Source organism: Talaromyces stipitatus, genomic scaffold (genome assembly GCF_000003125.1).
Source record: "Talaromyces stipitatus ATCC 10500 scf_1105507295487 genomic scaffold, whole genome shotgun sequence".
Lineage (NCBI taxonomy): Eukaryota > Fungi > Ascomycota > Eurotiomycetes > Eurotiales > Trichocomaceae > Talaromyces > Talaromyces stipitatus.
The window spans coordinates 713490-733302 of NW_002990120.1; the positions used below are offsets into that span (position 1 = coordinate 713490).

The 19813-nt window shown below is 45.5% G+C and overlaps 6 protein-coding genes across 6 annotated transcripts, besides 7 other annotated features; 3 read left to right on the forward strand and 3 right to left on the reverse strand.

Moving 5' to 3' along the window:
- Positions 1-721: 721 nt before the first annotated feature.
- Positions 722-3785, forward strand: TSTA_054660 (uncharacterized protein; the record flags this gene model as incomplete). The annotated part of the gene is made up of 3 exons (XM_002487022.1): positions 722-745; positions 804-929; positions 994-3785. 3 exons carry the CDS (start codon positions 722-724, stop codon positions 2533-2535), a joined length of 1692 nt encoding a protein of 563 aa, XP_002487067.1. The 3' UTR covers positions 2536-3785.
- TSTA_054670 (uncharacterized protein) lies at positions 3004-5165 on the reverse strand (the record flags this gene model as incomplete). The annotated part of the gene is made up of 4 exons (XM_002487023.1): positions 3004-3821; positions 3869-3943; positions 3998-4390; positions 4442-5165. The coding sequence occupies 4 exons, from the start codon at positions 5163-5165 to the stop codon at positions 3004-3006; spliced, it is 2010 nt and encodes a 669-aa protein (XP_002487068.1).
- A 1367-nt stretch (positions 5166-6532) lies between these two features.
- Positions 6533-6562: a microsatellite.
- Positions 6563-6946: 384 nt separating this feature from the next.
- Positions 6947-7879, forward strand: TSTA_054680 (uncharacterized protein; the record flags this gene model as incomplete). Its single annotated transcript, XM_002487024.1, has 2 exons — positions 6947-7367; positions 7698-7879. The coding sequence occupies 2 exons, from the start codon at positions 6947-6949 to the stop codon at positions 7877-7879; spliced, it is 603 nt and encodes a 200-aa protein (XP_002487069.1).
- A 1339-nt stretch (positions 7880-9218) lies between these two features.
- On the forward strand, positions 9219-9989 carry TSTA_054690 (uncharacterized protein; the record flags this gene model as incomplete). The annotated part of the gene is made up of 2 exons (XM_002487025.1): positions 9219-9477; positions 9640-9989. 2 exons carry the CDS (start codon positions 9219-9221, stop codon positions 9987-9989), a joined length of 609 nt encoding a protein of 202 aa, XP_002487070.1.
- A 210-nt stretch (positions 9990-10199) lies between these two features.
- Positions 10200-10487: a mobile genetic element.
- A 62-nt stretch (positions 10488-10549) lies between these two features.
- Positions 10550-11406, reverse strand: TSTA_054700 (uncharacterized protein; the record flags this gene model as incomplete). Its single annotated transcript, XM_002487026.1, has 3 exons — positions 10550-10707; positions 10730-10936; positions 11017-11406. Coding segments are annotated over 3 exons (755 nt in total), but the record flags the coding sequence as incomplete, so codon positions are not given.
- A 675-nt stretch (positions 11407-12081) lies between these two features.
- Positions 12082-12453: a mobile genetic element.
- A 2354-nt stretch (positions 12454-14807) lies between these two features.
- Positions 14808-17726: a mobile genetic element.
- A 413-nt stretch (positions 17727-18139) lies between these two features.
- Positions 18140-18203: a sequence feature (C-rich).
- Positions 18204-18386: 183 nt separating this feature from the next.
- Positions 18387-18414: a microsatellite.
- A 315-nt stretch (positions 18415-18729) lies between these two features.
- On the reverse strand, positions 18730-19478 carry TSTA_054710 (uncharacterized protein; the record flags this gene model as incomplete). The annotated part of the gene is made up of 2 exons (XM_002487027.1): positions 18730-19342; positions 19441-19478. The coding sequence occupies 2 exons, from the start codon at positions 19476-19478 to the stop codon at positions 18730-18732; spliced, it is 651 nt and encodes a 216-aa protein (XP_002487072.1).
- Positions 18757-19356: a mobile genetic element.
- Positions 19479-19813: the final 335 nt, after the last annotated feature.

Genomic DNA, 19813 nt, shown 5'->3' on the forward strand with positions numbered 1-19813 from the left:
CAAAGCGACGTCCTGAGGCGGGCGTCAAACCGGGGGTGACGACAGTGTCCGACTAGGCTGTCACTTTGGGCCTTCGTTTTGGGGCTATGGCTTAAGCTAAGATGCAAAGACCCACAAATTGGAGAATGAGAGAAAGTTCCTGTATAGAGTATGAAGTGTCGGCAAAAATCAAAGCAGCATTGTATCGTCTGTGAGGTCTTTCGACATGAGTTTCTCTGAAGAGGACGAAAGGAGCTGGTCGATCTGATCGATCTGGTCGATTTGGCAGGCGCGAGGGACTAAACATTGAGTGCCAATTAGGGGAAAGTGAGGTCTCAGAAGGAAGGTGCGGAGAAGGATGGCCCGGTAAGCAGTGTGATTGGCCAGACTATGGCGCAGGCCCACTATGACATGTTGACACCTGAGAAACGAGGAATCAGCAGCAAGTCACCTGCCACTTGCTGTATCGTATCCATCCAGCTCTTCTTTGACTCTTTCGTCCATACAATCCAATGGATGAGTCCTTTCTCCCATTATCTTGACTCTTGTGTTGCTTGATCTTCAGTTCCGCAGCAGTAACTTCCCGACAGCTCCCCGCACACCGTTCTCCAATGTAACGACATCCGCTTGCGTCGCCTGTTAATATTGACCGCCCGCCTATCTTTGTCGATAGCTATAAATCTTGTTACAGCGTGGAGCTCAGGATACTCTGAGAAATATATATTTGAGAACAGGCGTCGAAATGGAAAGTGTGCCTTTGACGCTGGTAAGTCCAAGTCGGTCCTCGCGCAACCTAGCCTCAAAACTAATCATTAATAATACAGGCGCATACCCATGCCCGGAATGCTATGCTCGAGACTCGAAAGTCCAATCCAGTTGCTGCTAGTGAGGAACATGATTTGGCGGCAGGAGAATTTGCAACCGCGTCTCAACACTGCTTGGACGCCTACGTATGTTGTTGAGATCGTAAATGTGCCTCTGGCAGGGCTTGGGGCTGACGCGAAAGTATGGCAGGCTCTACGAACATTGAAATTGCTGGAAGAGGAACATAAAAGACTTGCTATTCTTCTACGATCTCAACACGAAAATCCCGCCAGTGTCTCATCACCAGATCCATCCATCGCAACTCCTTCACAGTCGCGTACCAAGGAGTCTCAGGCTGATGTTTCTACTCCGTCCAAGACCAACCCAATTAGTACTTCAATTTCCGCAGCGACAAATGAATTGCTACAGCATCCGCCGAGGCTTCCAGGGCATCATCGCCAACTACAAAGAGACACATCGTCCATCGCCAGCAACCTGGCCTCTGCCCGTGGTATACCATCGTATCCTCGACGAGCTGCTCCCGCTTCGCCGACACTTTCTGCTCAACCTGCAGGAGGTCAGTTGTCAGATTCACCATCTCGAGCCAAGACAAGCGAAGGAAGGCTTCGCGAACGAGCAGGCAAATTTCCAAGCGCACCTCGTCAACCATGGACTTCTCCATCCATCAGCCCGACAGAAATCACATTACGCCAGATTGTTCCTGCCGATGCGCACGAACCGCAGCAGAACCGAGGGCATTTTCCCACGACAGACGAAACGTTTCAAAAGTTCTACTCCAGATTTGAGGGTTTGATTTCGAAGCTGTCTGCACCATTAGCATTCGCGGGGTTGCCTTTGGGCACAGATAATTCTGATCCCGCTAAACAAAAGTCTCCTGCAGACACCAAAATTGACCGCCAAAATGCAGTCTCACAGCGTCGGACGGAGTCTGCTGAGCCGGATATCAACAGTATATTCTCACGTGCTGCTTTGCGGGCTGTACGTGAGGCAAACGGGGGGATGCCTAGTAGTGGTGCAGAGTCTTTTTATGTGGTGCCTACAACAGGCGGTACTGTTTCTTATGCTGGCATTCTATCTCGTGCAGAAAAAGAGACTCGGCGAGGCAGTGTGGATGATGGAGACGAGGACTTTGTGGATGCGAGAGAAACGCCACCCTCACCGGAGATGCGACAGAGCTTATCCGGAAGCCGGACGAGATTGACGCGTGCCGGCACAGAGAAGAGTACAAAAACCATGGAAGAGCTGCGTATGGAAAACGAAGCCCTGAAGCAATTATCCGATCAACTTTCCAAGCGCCTTCACATGTGGGAGGTGAACGCGCAATCATCATCCATGGCTCTCCAGCAGTCATTGAAAGCAATGCACCACCAACAGAACACTTCATCCCCCACAGCATCGTCAGCAATGCCACACCCTTCGGATGACGCGGTAGATAACCACGAACAGCGAATCAGAGAACTTGAAGCGATTATTCAACGCTCCGAGAAAGAACGCGATAAAGTCGTTCGTGAGAATGAAAAGCTCAAATCTGTTCTGGGAAGGTACCGCGACAGATGGGAGAAACTCAAAGAAGGGGCGAAAACGAGAAGAAATGCCGCCGAGTCTTCGTCTGCGGCTGCCGGGGAGAGTCCTGTTACGACACCGACGTTACAACAGGGGGAAGACCGTGAGCCATCGGGACTCCCAGACGAACAGAATCGGTCGAGTGGGAATGATGAGGATGCTGCATGATCGAGCAATTATAGCTCCTTTTATTCTATCTTTACGTATTTATACTTATCTTACGGCTATTACGCATTACGACTGATGTATTGACTTATATGCCAATTCCTTCCTAAATGTCGAGGTTGGACAAAAGTGCTTTATGATTTCGCTCTGTACCGCACAATGATCCAGATTGGGTTTGCATTACAATGGAATCTTTACCCAAAGGTCTACCTGAACACAAAACCTAAAACAAATCTTGCAATAAGACGGGAAAACGAAGAGGCGGAATAGCCAAATTGTATTCATGGGTATCATTGAGAGCAGATACATGTGATTCATGCCTGGTCTCTTCTATGGTGAAGAAAACGGACCAACCTTTCAAGGTTGGGACAACAAAATCAACAAGCTCATGGCAATAACACAAATCATTACAAATGTATAAAAAATCTTCCCACATAACTCCAAACAAACAAAAAATTTGAAAAAAAAAAGTCAAACATCAGGATACGGCGGCGTACGCGTAATATCCATCGACTTTCGATTATAATCCATCGATTTTCGTGTCAAGTCCATTGACTTTCGGGCAATATCCATCGATTTCCGGGATTGTTCAACAGTCTCCTTCATCTTTCGTTTCTCGACTTTCTTCATCGCTTCACCTGTCAGACCCTGTCGGGCTAGACGTTCAACAACATCCTTTTTACGCGTGATTCTATCGCCAATGGAAATTAATATACCACCCGTGATGTTGCATGTGATAGAACAGCAGAGGATGACGGTCGTTAATGCAAAGGGGCGCACGTGGTAGCTTATACTCCATGTACAAGCACCCAAAGCAATTTGGAAGATGGAGTGGAAATCTAGAATGACCACGATGGCGACCAGTAGTCGCAAGGGAAAAGCGTGATGGGTGGCAGTTTCGTGAGGTTTGTAGAAGGTATGTGATTTAGCGAATTTGCGTTGATGGTGTTCGAGGCGTTTTTGTTGTTTCGGGGTAAGGAGTGTGTATTCTAGGTATTCTTTTTTCTCTTCTGATGATGTGGTTGTGGTGACGCCGCCGTCTTGTTCGAGGTCGATCATGTCTTCGGGTCGACGGGAAGGGAGGTCGTTTTTGTCGGCGAGTTTCGGGAGAGTACGCTTTTTGCGAAGACTCCAGGTTAGATGGTGGTAATGTGCGATGAAGATCATGTGGTATGTATCCACGGCTCTAAATGGTGCCAGACCATCGCCCATAATGGCAAAGAGAGCCACGAGCACGTTGTCAATGACGTTGATGATATATAGTTGTCTTCCGCCGACGTTGATCCAGCCTGAGACGATTAGCCTTTGACGCTACAGGGACCTGATATGTACATACCAATCAAAAAGAGAACCCAAGCAAGTCCAAAGAGAGTAATTAATGTTGCATATAATGTCACCAGAAATCCGAGTGCTACCCATTGTTAGTTCATGATTAATGCATCCAAAGTAGTATGTCACCACTTACGTCGTCTGACATACTGTCCAAATCCCTTCATAGCGCGTTTGAACTTTGACCGTCGGGAGTGAAGCATATGCCGAACGTGGTCATTCATTTCCTCAATCTCCTCTTGCGTCCAGCCTTCCAAGGTCGCACCTTCAGGAAGGACAGCGAAGCATACATTAGGCCCCAAAGCAGAAACATGCGACTCCACTGGCTCCGTGGGCTCCCCAATAGTTGGCAGGGGTTCTTCTGCTATAGTTGGTTCTGGCTTTTTCTGGGCCTCCCGACTTTCAGGACGCTTACTGGGTCGTCGTGTGAGTGTATAAGTAGGTGCACGGTTGAGAAAGGGGCCGAGATCGGGAATGAAGAGTGAGTTTTGAACGTTGGTAAGAGTTGATAACGTCGAAACTTCAGGGTCTGTAACCCGTTAGTCTCATGAGATACCTGATGTCCAGGCAGAAGCCTTACCAATAACGTCTAGAAAGTCAACAATTCGCGAATCGTATTCATCCGGAGGAAGAGAACGTCGAGTAGGGTCAGCGCCAGCCACTGTCGACGCGCGATTACGGCCCATGGCCGAAAATGCCGCGAGACTGGCTCGTCGGAGCATTCCCGGCCGCGGCGATGGTGCTTGTTCTCGCGGTGGTTCTTCTTCTCTAGTTTCCTCAGCTTCATCACTGTTGGTAGGTGCAAGTCCTCGTAATGCCGCTATACGTTCGGCAGTAACGAGATCCATAGATGGTCTGCCAGTCTCTTCTTTAACCGGAGACATCGGGTGCTGTTTGGATATCGGTAGTCCGGAAGTCACGATAATCGGCGGCGCTGAGTAGCGACCAGGACGCGGTTCGGAATTACTGCGACGTCTATTCCCTTCCCATGAGTCATCTTGACTCTGCTCTGCGAGCCTTTGATGTTCTGTTGTCTGAGGGGTAAGTTGAGGGAATTGTTCGGTCGTTCCAGGAGTAGGTGTCTCCTGTGGTGTTGTAAAACTCGAGGCAGACGAAAGGCGACGCAGTCTGATACTCGGCTGGCGAGATGAGCGTCTCAATCGAAGTGATGGTCTCGTTGAGGGCTGTTGCTGTGGTGAGCCGGGGTCCTCGGGAAGGGAGGGAAACGACTCCTGTGAGGGAGGCTGGAGGAGACTCGACCGGCCATTGTTGATGTGATCCTCGGGGCGCTCAATTCGATCCATGTTGGATAGACGAGCGTACTGAGGAGACCGACAACATCGAGAGAAGGGAAGACGAGAAGGAAGAAACAAAAGTTATGAAGTTGGGCGATTAGTTAATAGTGGCTGACCACGGGCAAGTCTAGCCGACTACCCGCTGGAGGCAGCCAATCAACAGGCGCGCTACACTGCCGTCATCCATTATTCAGCATCTGATTGTCCACTGAGTAAGCGACCTACTAAGCACAGTAAGAACTTAACCACCACTCCTTTCCCTCCGCCACTCCACGGATGATACACTTGTCGCGCTTTCAAATGCCGTGGGAACAACTGCTACGAGGGATCACGGATGTGTCTTCAATTTTGGTAAGGATAGCTAAAGCTAAATTGATCTGCACGGCAATTTCCCATCTACTAACTAGAGGAGAGCAAATCTAGCATTCAATCGGATGTTCGGTTAGACTAGTGTAAGAAATTTCTTGGACAATGGGAGATAAGATGTCATAGGGTCTTCAACAGCACCTGATTCCTTGCTACATGGGTTAGCAAGACTCAAACTTCTACAGGTTTCAATTCCTAGAACGGCGGTAAGTACAGAGTGACTCGGGCCCTGATGTTCACATAATCAAAGTAGAAACGGAACAATTGATAAATCTTGAGGCCCCAGATCTAATCAATCAATCAATTCTGGGCGCTGTGGAGCAGACAACCTTATTTGCCAACACAGTGTGTACTATGTAGAAAGTATTCTGCCAATCATGTTGCCGGCCTGTGCCGTCCACATCCGGAATTCACACGACATTTAAGACTGTACATCCGTATAACCACCACGAGACACCAGCTCCACCATGCTCATGGATCAATCGAGAAACCGGCCGTGTTTCCGGGAAACAAAAAGTGCCAATAACGAGGCGGACTACGTAATCCGCTCGACTGGACAACATCAAGCACTGAATTGATAATGCCTAGCCCCTGCCAACCCGTCTACTGCCGGCCACAGGCTTCAAGAATACGGCTGGTGGCGAGCCACTTCATGCACTCGACTCGGTGGATGAAGCACGCTCGGAACTCGAATCTAGGTCTGGGGAAAGCGGTGTTTCTATGAACGTGCCCGAAAACGGATGAGCCACGAAGCCGAGGTCAACGAGCTATCCCTTCAAACGCAAGATTGCAGAATGATCAATATCAACCCGCTTCTTGCAGTGAGAACTTTCCCGTCTCTGATCTCTAGTTGTATCAATCGGAACTATTCAACAACCCACAAAGGCCAACTGCACGCCTGCAGAGCCTTTCTGCCAGTGATATGAAGACGGCACTTGGAACCGCACATTGTATTGTCACTAACTTAACAACTGTTGAATTACCTAGAGCTGTTGCGAATACTTATTCGCAAAAAAAAAAAAAAAAAAAAAAAAAAAAAATTTTGGCTCTCCCTTAAAAACGCTACTACAGAGTAATTCGCCGCAGGATTAGGCTAGATCTGTTCCTTCTGGGTTTAATCAATAATCATCTACTGCTTAACGATATACATACATCCAACAGCATTAGCATCCTCGTAGTTTCTTCCTTTGTAGAGCATCTCCGTAATCCAAGTACATCTCTTCCAGAGTTGGATAACCTCTCAACTAATGCTTCAGAGGCGGGGGGAGGGGGGGATTGCTAAGGAATCTCTAGCAGCAGCAGCCATCCGAGGATAATCCTTCCTATGGACTCTCCCGCATTCAAATATTCAAATAGCCAATTCGGATCTTCCATGTCAATGCCATCAACCCAGATATCGTCGAAATGCCCATTAATATCAAAAGATGAAGGCTTTTCCTGAGGCTGCCAACTTTCTGCTTTTTATGGCTGTGCCCTGGGAGCTCCGCCATAGCACGCTGATCTGTAGTCTTAGGATATTTTTCATGAAGGTTGTCACGGAGGACTCTGAGAATATTCCTGCCAGTGTCCTCGTCATCCAATTTGTATCTCTACAAGCGAACCAACAGCACGAAATTCCAGCAAGTCTCGTTTGGCAAAGTCCCACTGCTCACTCGGGGATATCACAAGTTTGTCTCATCTGTCTTATGAAACCGGTGCTCAAGGTAGATAAATTGAGTGAAGATGTACTGAGACGGCTTCCATTTTCCCAATATGCGGCCATGATTTGGTATTCTCACTACGAGGGTGCGGACAGAGGAACCAATAACACACTGGATGGTCTAGTCCTGAAGCTCTTCAAGGATGGTGTCAGTTTTCGGAGTTGAGTAAGGCTGTACGATATACAATCTCCTTGATATTTCAGACCACAACTAAAACTTGGAGAGAGTGAAATTCCACCGCCGTTTCACTATGCATGATTTCTCGGCCTTCCATGGCTTTTTCAAAAAGTTATCGATGATTTTTCTTTAGCTACACTTATGGATACGCTCAACGGGTCACAGGGAAAATATAGACCTACGATACTGGCTGTAGCTGACCCCAATTTACAAATAGGTTCAACGCCAACCGCACTTCAAATACCGTTAGCTTATTATTGCAGGAAAGAAAAAATAGTTCACCTACTACTTGACAAAGGAGCAAATGCCAATACAGACACACCTGGCCGGGTTGGGACTGCTCTGCATGCTACCTGCTCTGAACGCAATCCCAATATAGTAGAGATCCTGCTCAACGCCGGTGCGATACTACAGCAATTGGCGGCGAATTCGGAACGCTTTTACGAGCAGGATCTTACGGGGAAAAAGCCCAAACAGTAAACATTTTCTAAGCGATACAATGAAACTCAGTGAGGAGGAAATGAATATTCCGTTGAAGCTCTCCCTTGGGCGCGATAGCATCATGTGGCAATGGGACGATGCAGACAGTTGTATATCTTGTGATAAATGCTTGGACGCTGTCTTGGCCCTTGAAGAGCAGATTATGTTGGAAGGATTCTCAGAATCTAATGCAGGCAATGAACGAGCTGAGTTCACAGACGTCGATTCCGCGTTAGATATTGCATTATCAAGCCCGGGGGGGCGCGGGGTGGCCATGGTGAAACTGCTGCTATGCATTGCTGGCATAAAGTACAACGTAAATGGAATTCTGGGAACCTTGATAAGGTCTCACACCTTTTGTTAAGCAAAGAGGAGTATCCCCGAGACTTGGCCCTGTACAGCACGGATATCAATCAGTCTCATAGTAAGGCTACTTGTGGAACATTATGGAAATCACTCACGAGCTATCAGAGTGATAATCACTTTAGCGATGTCTATGGATGAAGATCTCGCTAAAAAGATCATAGCCCTTTTAGTGAAGCATTACGCAGACGAGACTGATACAGTCAGAAAGATAATTTCTCACGTGGAATATGGTGATCTGATTTTAGATTGGCTATTCAGTCAGTATGAAGATCGGGTATTTAATTCATCCTATTTAAAACAAAGTGATAAACTGTTGGGATTGCTGATAAGCCAAAAACAAATATATACGACCATGATGGATGAAACTACAGCTGTGATAAAAGCAGCAAGTGCTGATCTCCGGGAAAAACTTGTGGATAAGGAAGGGCATCCACTGAAATCCTCTCAGATGATTGTAATTATTGCGGGTGTCCCAGAAGCTCAGCCCAAGTCTTGGAAATGCTCCTGAAAAGTTCATCTCATATTGGTATTTCCGAAGCCGCACTTACTGTAGGCGGAAATCCAGGATGGAAGGGACATCCTGGAAATGTTACTAAAATGACCGTTGCATGAGGTTGATATTTCCAGAGCAGCGCTTATTGCAGTCGAAAGCCCAGACTGATATTGTTGAAGCAGTACTTATTGACGTCAGGGATCCGAGACGGGGAAAAGAAACCCTAGGTATTCTCGTATGCTTTGCGACAATCCTGCTTGATGTCTACCGTCTAGCTCGCATGGCCGAGAAAGAACTGAGGTAGGGAGAAGCAGTAGTTGCCGTGCTTGTTGACCTTCTTTTCAACAAGGTTGTCAGGGGCCTCGTGGGCAAGGCATGTAATTCAGAAGCAGACAATGTTTTCCCAGAACAATCACGAAATGGAAAAAATGTTGGGAAGTCTTTCCTGAGATGCTATCTGGACGTGCAGGGGCGTACTATATGCACCACGTCAAGCCAGATGCTTCCTTCGCTCAGGCGTATAACGCGATAAAAGCGTACTTTGACACACCCAACAACCAGACAGATTACTACCAGGAGTGGACCACAGTCACCCTGGCCGGAGAGCGCCAAAGCAATCCTGGCAAATTGTTGGTTGAGGTTGTAGATCTCATGGTCGAGAAACTTCATTTATGCCAGCAAGCGTTAGGATCGGCATATGCTAGTGATGAACACCTCATCGCCGGTATCACGAGAGCGTGTTAATCTACACCGGAAATGGGCGAGGCTCTCAGTGAACCAACAAGCAGCTTCCAGACAATCGTTTCTAAGCTGCGTGCCAGGGCAGGTGTAGTGCAGCAGAAGGAATCAGTAGGCCAGTATGTGGTAGATAAAGTCAATAATCCTCAAGTATTCTATACAGACAGGAAGTTTATAGGACGCACAAATCGTCACGACTATCCTATATCGCGTCAAGAATACCGACGCAAGAACTGTGACGATGCTAAACAACTCAGGAAGAGCGATAGAAGGTGCTTTATTTGTCATCGAGAGAACTGCCGCTCATGGAAGCATTCTGAAGAAGAACGCCGCGAAGCGCAAGATCGATATGACCGCTATCGACAGGTGGATGGAAGGAAGAGGCTGTCAACCCACGCTTACCAGACCTTCTTGCAGGAATATGAAGGCACTTCGTCGGACGAGGAAGACGAGGATTCCACTGAGGAGGAGGTTAAGCAGGACGTGGCCACCGCTCAAGCAAGGACTATATAGACCGCGTCGGGGCCTCACTAAGACAGATAGACACAACAGAACACAGAACCGAAGAATCACCTATTGAGATTGACTCAAGTGCTTCGTACGTACGTATATGCACCTTAGTGCACCCACACATACTGTATTATAAAAATGTTCAAAATGTACTGAATTATCAGCGACTTTGCGAGAATGATTAATTGCTTTCAGATAAACACTGTCAATTCGATCGTGGTAGCGGTGACAGAATCGACGAATCCAGCACTCCCCAACATCATGTTGTAGAAGCTCTACAACAAGATTTCGGAGAATTTGAGGCGTTGGAGGTAATCCACGAGACGAAAGCTTCGAGATATGATGAAGAAGAACTTCTTCTTGGGCATCTGTAAGGAGTTTGCGGTGAATAGAAGTTGCTTCCTGGTTTGATACGGTCTGGCCTTTATACCGGCGCCTTAGGGTCGAAGGCTCAAGATTATATTTTCTGGCAGTTTTGGCATATTGAGGCGTTTTTGCGATTCTAGATCACTAATTGCCTTTAGAATATCCGCTTCGTTGACCATATTATCGAATTTTGAATGTTATTTGTAGGAGCCGGGTAAAACGGGCATCGAGTGATCGGGAACGATAGAGTTGGGCGATTCTGCCGGATTTATGGTCCCACTACTCGCGTGTGGCGAATCCATATTGTCGAGATGTGCGGTATCAGGAATAACATTTCCGCTCCGTGATTCGGAACCTTTACGTCTTGGTTAGCATACTGCGTACCCGTGGAGGAAGATTTCGCGATGGCCGAACAGGAGGCTTACTCAGAGTAGCATGGATACCATTCGATTCTGAAGCATGAATCAGCTGCGTCGTCTCCTGGTGTGCTGAGCAAGACCGGTCGTGTCCCAGGAATCCCGCTGATATGCTGGGACTGGCCTCGTCATCATGGCTCGCATGTTGCACATTATCACTTTGATCACCTGGAAAATGTCCTCAATACGTCAGCACTCCCTTGGCATTTGCTAGGCGGATAGAACTCCTGAAATCTGGCTGTACTCACCAGATAGTAATTTGCGGGGGCCATTTTCAAAAAGATCACTACCAATGTGATGTTGCTGCTGTTCTGTATTCTCCGTGGCAGTGCTCACAAATGCGGTGGTCTTGATGGCCATATCGCTCCAAGCTGCCAGTTCACGATCGAAAACATTTGTGTATAAAGGTACTCCAGACATCTGCTCCTGATCTATTGGACTAGGAATGTGATCGCATTTGGACTGATGCAATTGACTGGGGCATGAGGGTGACTGGTGTCGGGACTGGGGTTTTTGTGGTAGAGGATGGATCAATGGGGGCAGTTTTGACGGTGGTGGTATGGTTTTGGAGGATATGCACGGCTTGGGAGGTAGGGGAGGTTGATATGGGATAATCTCGTCCAATGTGATCATCATTGCAACTGGATAGACGATTGAAGTGTATTTGGAGAGGGAAGAGAATGGAAGGAGACAGAGGAAAGAACGAAAAGCGAGAACGAGACGTTCGAGTGGACATTAGAGGAAAGACGCGACCAAGCACCCCTTTTAACTTCGCATCACATGGTCAACTATTTCACTCCTGACAAATCTGATTCACATCCTGGCAGGATAGCTGGACTCGGAGAGACCGAATGTATCCAATCTCTCAGTAAAATTCTTTCTCCGAGCGCCATCTTGAGGACAACAGCAGATCTGTCTTGCAAATATCCAAAATTCAGCCCTTTCAATGCGTGATTTTACTTGCAGAGTCTGATAGATACACTCTGGAGCTCTCTACTAATATTCCACAAATCAGTCAGTCTTTAGCTATTCATTATCCTTTTTGATCTCCTACAAGAAGTTCAGGATAGGGAGGGAAAGTTCAAGGACTTTGATATAAATGTCGCCAATGCAGCCAAAAGTGCCATGACGAAATACAACAAGTACTATACTCTTATAGATGATTCATGCAATATATTCTATATTACAATGCTTTTAGATCCTCGATTTAATAAGCTTGTCCTTGAGCATGAGTTAGAGGATGAAGCTAGGATAATATTATTGCTATGCAAGGGCAGCTTGAGGTCCAGTACCCTATAACTCATAAGCCCGAATTTCCTACAGCTTCAGAAAAACCAGGACCATCAACTGCGTTTCAAAATCCGCATAAGACCATTGTATCAGAGATGATGAGTAAGATTAAGGCAAAGTCGCAAAAATTCACAGAAAAATCCTCTGATATTGCACGATATCTTAATTCTGATGTTTTCGAATCTGACAAGAAGAAGAGAGATTGGATTTACACATGGTGGAGAGGTCATATAGATGAATATCCACGCATGGCAGCGGCTGCACGGGATTATTTAGCTGTCCCAGCAGCAGAGGTTGATGTTGAGATAGTATTTAATACTGGACGAGATCTTCTTGGCTTACAGAGGTGGTCTTTGAGTAGTGGAACCATGAGGAAGCTCCTTATACTGAAAGATTCTCTTTGTAAATAATACCAATACATATCCATGGATGTCATGGATATGAATATGAACAATGGATTTTTTTCATGGATAATATCCGCGGATATATCCGTGCTCTTAAAATTTAACGGATACGGATATAGATATGCTAAACTTTCATAGATCTTATCCATGGAAAGTGTGTCTATGTTGTCGGATTAGTCGGTTTATTCCAGGCCAATCCTGAAAAGTGTTTTACTAGGATCAAAGAAAAGAAGTGACTAGCAAGATTGTATATCTATGTTCTCCTCTCTCTCTATCCATCGGGTTTCAAAGCCAGGTCTTTTATAGACACTTTTGGCGGGGTGATTTGTGAGTCATCAAGAGGGGTAAATTTTGGGGGCTATAAGATAGGGCTTCTGATTGTTCACTTCCTTTTACTGCCTCCGGATATCCGAATTATCTGACACTGTCTTGCTGGATATCCGGTTTATCTAACATATGTAGGGCAAGCGGGCGCGGGTGTTTGTCGGCGGGGAAAAATAATCCACCCGGGAATATTCATGAATATGAATGAATACAACATGGTCAATGATCATAGGATAGAAAAACAACCTGGAACGGGAGAGATAGGAAGAAGTGATTCTCTCGGAATACGCGATAGCAGGCACTTGACTCAGCTCTAGGAGCTAAGCTGGCGATGGCGGACGCGATGGTGGAGGAGCCAGCGACAACAACGCGTTCGGGACGCGTTATAACACCCTCAACAAGGGCCCAAGAAGCCACAGGCAGCACCAGCACTGCCAAAGTGCCTAGAAAATCAATGACAGAAGTGGAACTGACAGCAGTGAAGAAGGCAGTTAGCCTTATTGATTAAAAACAGAGCGCTAAGGACGGAAGCCGAGACATGCTTAGAAAGATATATCAATATATGGAGGATACCTATCTGGAAGTCAAAACTCTAAAAGAAGCTCTTAGCAAGCAGGGAAAAATGATTAAGGAACAGAGCCAATTGATATAGGAGCAGAGCAGCACAATTAAAGCGCTGCAGGCTCAGCTAGAAACGAGCCGAAGCCAATCTGCAGAAGAATATAAGCAACTCTGGGAGCAGCTAGACACTGTCGCAAGTACCTCAGCTAAGGCAACATATGTAGCTACATTAGGTAGCCAACCTGGTCATCAGTAGGATGCACTATTAGGCCCTCCAGTGCCGTCTACGTCTACCAATACATTATTTTGCACAATCAACATATCCCAAGTCATGGAAGAGGATAAGGGCAAGACCCAAATAGCTAGGATTAGATAGATGATTGAGAAAGTGATGCAAGAGAACAAGGAAACAAAGAACTGGCGCTGCGCAGCAGTGGTCAAGGACCCTAAAAATACAGCCTGAATCAGAGTTATTTGCAGAAACGAAGATAAGATCTAGCAGGTTAAGGAAGCGGCCCAAAAGATTGAGATACCAGGAATAAGAACCCTGCAAGACCAGCTATATCTAGTTAAAATCGACAATGCCAACCAGACAGTAGTCCTAGATGCGGGTGGAAATATCCTACCAGGGGCAGCTAAGGTACTAGGAAAAGAGAATAATGTCAGTATTGCTAAGATCTCCTAGCTCAGTAAGAAGGACTCCAACAAAGCATACAGATTAATGGTGGTGTATATCACAAAAGGGACCAATACCAAATGTTTAATAGATGGCAACTACTTTGATATAGCAGGAGAATCCGCGTATACTTGAATCTTTGAACCACAGATGGGACCAGCTCAATGCTTTAACTGCCAGGAGATAGAGCATAAAGTCTTTTCCTATAAAAAGACTCAGACCTGTGCTAAATGCATAAATAAGGGACATTACCATAGCACCTGCCAGGTTATAATCTTAAAATGCGTTCTATGTGGAGGACCACATGAATCATTTAGCAAAACCTGTCAAGTATACCTCATGCATCCCTATGCATAAATCACTCCATACACTACAACTCAATGTAGGCAAAAAGGACATAGTATAACAAAGCTTAATAAACAACAACAAGATCAGAGACCACAGTGTGATAGCGATATCCGAGCCATATACATAGATGATTGAGGGCATGATTATTACAAGCCTAATGGAACATAGTCACTGGACAAAGATGATACCTACAGAAAGACAGGAAGGAAGATGGCTAATTTAGAGCATGCTATGGATCCAGAGCGATATTAAAGCAGAACAGATCCTAGTGGAATTATTAGATCTGACAGCTGCGATGGTTCGTCTCCCAGACTGGGAGGTGCTAGTAGTCTTGGTTTATGTAGAGGGAAATAATGAGGAGGCACTGATATCTACAATTAGGCTGCTATGCAGCTTAGTGGTAGACTTCTAGGGAAGAGGAGGAATACAGATAGATGTTCTAATAATGGGAGACTTCAACCAGCATGATCAACTCTGGGGCGGAGATCAAATATCTCCTATAAGATAGAGGGAGGCTGATGCTTTAATTGACTACATGACCAAGCACTCTCTCCATAGTCTTCTACCAAGAGGCATAAAGACATGGCAATCAGGGGATATAGAAATAACAATTAACTTGGTATTAATATTAACAGAACTAGCAGAAGAGATAGTTAGATATGGCATACACTATACAAACCATGGATCAGATCATCAAGCAATTAAAACTAAGTTCAATATATTAGTTCCAGATCAACCCACCACTAAGAGACCACTCTAGAAGAACGCGCCGTGGGCAGAAATCAGAGCGAGAGTCACCTCTACCTTACAGATGGTTTCTGTAGACAGCTCAGTCCAGCAGCAGACAGACCACCTCATGATAGCGGTCACAGAAGTAGTCTTGAAACTTACACCAAAGGTAAAACCCTCATAATATGCTAAATAATAATGGATGACAGATCTGACGCAGCTTCGCCATATATATACCTACTAGAGAAATCAGGCTAGGTCGCAGCGTAGGGCAGGACATGCAATCCCCGAGCTTAAACAACAGGCATGTGAAGCAGCAAAAGAATATCATGATACAATCAGGAAACAGAAGAAGGCACACTAGGAGGATTTCCTTGCTGATAATACTAATATATAGCAGGCAACTAAATATCTGAAACCTAGTAGGAGTTCATTTAGCGACAAAATTCTACTATTGATGAAGGGGGATAGATCTACTACCAAAGATAAAGTAGAACAGATAGAAGAGCTATTAGTGACATTCTTTCCACCATTACCAACAAGAATTGAAGAAGAGGGAACCCAACTATAAAGAGAGCCAGTACACATGCCCGATCTCACTATAGAGGAGATTGAATAAAAAATCTTTGAAGCTAAGCCATAGAAAGCACTTAGAGAAGATGGCCTCCTAGCAATGGTGTGGAAGTAGCTCTGACCAGTGGTTAAAGAAAGAGTATTCTCTATCTTTTAGAGATCACTTCAAGATAGCGATCTCCCCTCCTAATGGAGAAATGCTAAGATTATACCGCTAAAGAAGCCAGCAAAGGACAGCTACTTGCTCGCTAAGTTATAGAGACCTATATTACTGCTCTCTACACTAGGTAAGATCCTAGAAGTAGTTATTACAGAAAGAATATCATATGCTGTTGAAACATTTGGTCTATTGCCTACAAACCACTTCAAAGCAAGGAAAAGATGCTCAGCAGAACAAGCACTGCTACTACTTCAGGAAGAAATCTACAAAGCCTAGAGAAATAGAAAGGTACTTAGCTTGGTCAGTTTCAATGTCTAAGGGGTATATAACAGGGTCTTTAAAGAAAGACTGCTGCAGAGATTGAAGGCAAGGGGAATACCTGATAAGATAGTTCAATAGATTAACACCTTTTGTTCAAGATGCACCACAACCATTGTAGTTAATGGGCTGACAAGTGAACAAAAGGAGCTATCTTAAGCAGGCTTACCCCAAGGATCACCACTATCCCTAATATTATTTCTCTTCTTTAACGCAGATCTAGTACAACACAGGATTAGCGCCTCAGGAGGATTAATCGCATTCGTGGATGACTATATAGCCTGGGTAACAGGCCCATCAGTAGAAGCAAACCGTACCAGTATTCAAGCAGTAATTAATAGAGCCCTAGATTGGGAAAGGCGCAGTGGAGCTACATTTGAATGTGATAAAACAGCCATAGTATACTTCACCTGGACTGCGAGCCACGCAAGCAGTATACTATTGACCATTCAAGGTAAAATAGTCAAGCCAAAAGACAGTGCAAAGATTCTAGAAACAGTGATAGATTCACAACTACGCTTTAAGAAACACATTGCCAATGCCACTACAAAAGGATTAGCAGCAGCTATAGCGCTAAGACAACTAAAAATAGTATCCCCTTAGACCACAAGATAATTATTTAAAGCAACAGTGGCACTAGTGGCAGATTATGCCTCAAACGTCTAGATATATGCCTGTGGGATTAAAGAGACACAGTATATGAATAGAATACAGAAACATGGAGCTATTGCGATTATAGGTTCCTTCTAGATAGCGGTAACGGCAGTGGCCAAGGTAGAAGTAGATATTCAACCATGTCATATTTATCATATGGAGAAAGCGACAAAACTATAGGTCGACATCTAGACTCTACCTAGATTAAACCCACTAGGCAGACTAAGAACCGTTGCCACCCAGAGATTCCAATCTCTGCTACAGAAGATCACTCAACCTTTCGAGGCAACGATAAGGGAACGGATTGAGACTATATAGGCATTCACAGTGTCACCGTAGACTAACTGGATACCAGCAATCTGTGAAACAGACGAGAATAAAGCCATTAGCAATGCCAATAACACAGTAGGCATTCTAATTGCGACAAGCATATCTATTAAATCGGATAAGGTGGGCATAGGAGGCTGCATAAGAGATACCCAAGCAAATAGGAATAGTATATCCAGTCACTTAATCCTCTTGGGCAAAAGAACATAACAGAATCCTTACACAGCAGAGCTGGAAGCAATAGCAACCTCCCTGGAATGTATCCCACGCCAGACATATCAGAGATGCATATTCATCCTCAGTAGCAATAGATTGGCACTGTCTGTAATTAGCCAACCCCATCAACAATCAGGCTAAAAATCAATCCAATGGATATACAAATAGGTTTAAAACTTACAGCAACAAGGAAATGCGGTGATCACAATTTAGATTCCAACCTATTCAGACATAACCATGAAATAGTAAGCAAAAATAGAGGCACAGAAAGTAACAAGAATTAAATTGCTACCAGAAAAATAGCCATACCAAGTAAAATCAACCGCCATCAGGCTTGCTCTTGCGGAAAGGCAACATGAATGGACTCCAGAACAGTGGATATAGCTCTTCCAGGAAAACACATAAGAAGCTTATATGATAGACTGAATTGGAAAGAGGCAAAGATCCTAGCCCAACTTCAGACAGGAATGACAAGGCTCAACAGCTATCTTAATTGGATAGGCGCAGCAGATTCAGATCTCTGTGCCTGTGACCAAGCAAGCAAGACAATAGAACACTTCTTATTCCGCTGCACGCAATGGACAGCGATGAGAGAAGACATAAATCAGTGCACAGAATCAAGACGAGGAAATCTGTCCTTTTTCCTGGGCGGTAAATCACGTTCAGATCCAGATCGATAGCAACCAGATATGAAGGCCGTCCACGCAGCAATCAAGTTCGCAATCGCTACAGGAAGATTGGAACATGAACCTGAATCCGAATCTCAATCAACGCAGTGAAAAGTAAAACTATTCCCCTCCCCTTCACCCTCCTTTCTCTCCCAACTCTTCCTCCCTTCCTCCCCTCCTCCCTTCCAGGGTAGATCCCGCTGCAGTCGCCGAAGTTAGGACACTGCACACTTGGAGAAGATAACCTTTAAGATCATCTACTAGCAAACACCTTTAACAAGGGAGCCCCTCACAAGCCAACCAAAGAAGCCAATCACCAAGCACACACATGTTAAGAAAGCAACTTATGGGCTATCGCGAGACCATGCCGGATTGATTGATTGATTGATTGATTCATTAAGCCGTCCCAGCCGCCCCGCAGGCAGCTATGCGGCATGTGTCCTAATCCTGACCGCCAGCTCCGGTCCTATATACAAGAACTAACTATGTATCTAAATAATTTAGAATGAAACAACAAGCTGGTGTATGCTTGCTAGAGCACATTGCTGCTGCTCCGGCTGGTATAGTGACTGTTGTACCCTTGAGGACTCACCGCTCCGCTAGATGTCTAAATCTATGCTCCCAAATTGCCCAAGGAGCTTGGTTTCCAACATAAATTTTGCTGCCCTAACGGCGTATTTTCCCTCAGAGAGAATCTTCCTTGCATCGGACGACTATGTCCTCTCATTCTTCCACGCGTTACGCTCCTCCTTGAACCTGGGACAGCTCAGTAAGATATGTGTGACTGTTTGTGCTCCACGTTGGCACTGGCATTCTCCGTTGTCGATTCCCGGAATCTTTCTTTTGTATAGGAAATGCCGCAGGCTGATATTACCTGTCCGCATCTGTGTTAGGATAGATGATAGAGGCCTGCTAAGTCTGGTGTGAAGCTCTATATTCTTCTTTGATGGTTTATCCACGACCCGGAAGAGAGTACGGCCTTGTTGATTCTGTTGCCAGTTCTGTTCCCACTGTTTATAAGCTAGGGTCTTTAAGTCTCTCTTGAGCGCTGACAAAGGTTGCTGGAGCCCAACTAGTCTTGGAGCTGTGCTGTCCATATCCAATGGAACCTGTCTTCCTCTATTATTCTGCACCAATCTCCATCCAGTTGCCTCCTTTGCTGCTATGTCCGCTCGCTCATTACCCTCAATTCCCTGGTGGGCCGGGATCCAGTGGATAGTCACCTGGACACCCTGGCTCCTGAGCTCGTCCCATTTTTCCGCAATGCTTCCTAAGATCTGTTGGCCTGTCTTTTGAGCACCATCGATCGCCTGAATCGCAGCCTGACTGTCACAGAAGATTATCATCTTTCTTACTATGAGACCATGCCGGATCTGTGGGAATTGATTATGTAATTAGCGCACTAGTGCCCTCTAGGTTAGCACCTCCGGGCGTAATAAAACATCCATCCATCAATGATCATATTCATTTATTCATTTCGGAGCTCTAACTGTGAATCAATACTGTAATTAAACATGAAACTCTTATATGTCCAGAAGCAACGTGTTACTAATGCATCAGGCTGAAAAGTAAGGAGAACAGTAAGTGCCACTACAAGGCCAAATGGCACATAAGCTACGAGAAATACTGCTTCGGGGAGCCTTAGATCTAGTCACTCACAGTCTCAGGGAAACGGAAAACGATAGCCTGGGATCACTGTTATGCACCTTGAAAGCGCCGAGGGGTTTGAGCTCCTACCTGTCAAACGCTCCAATTCATTCAGAGCTTTAGCATAGAGCCCATAAGCGGTCTTTTCCT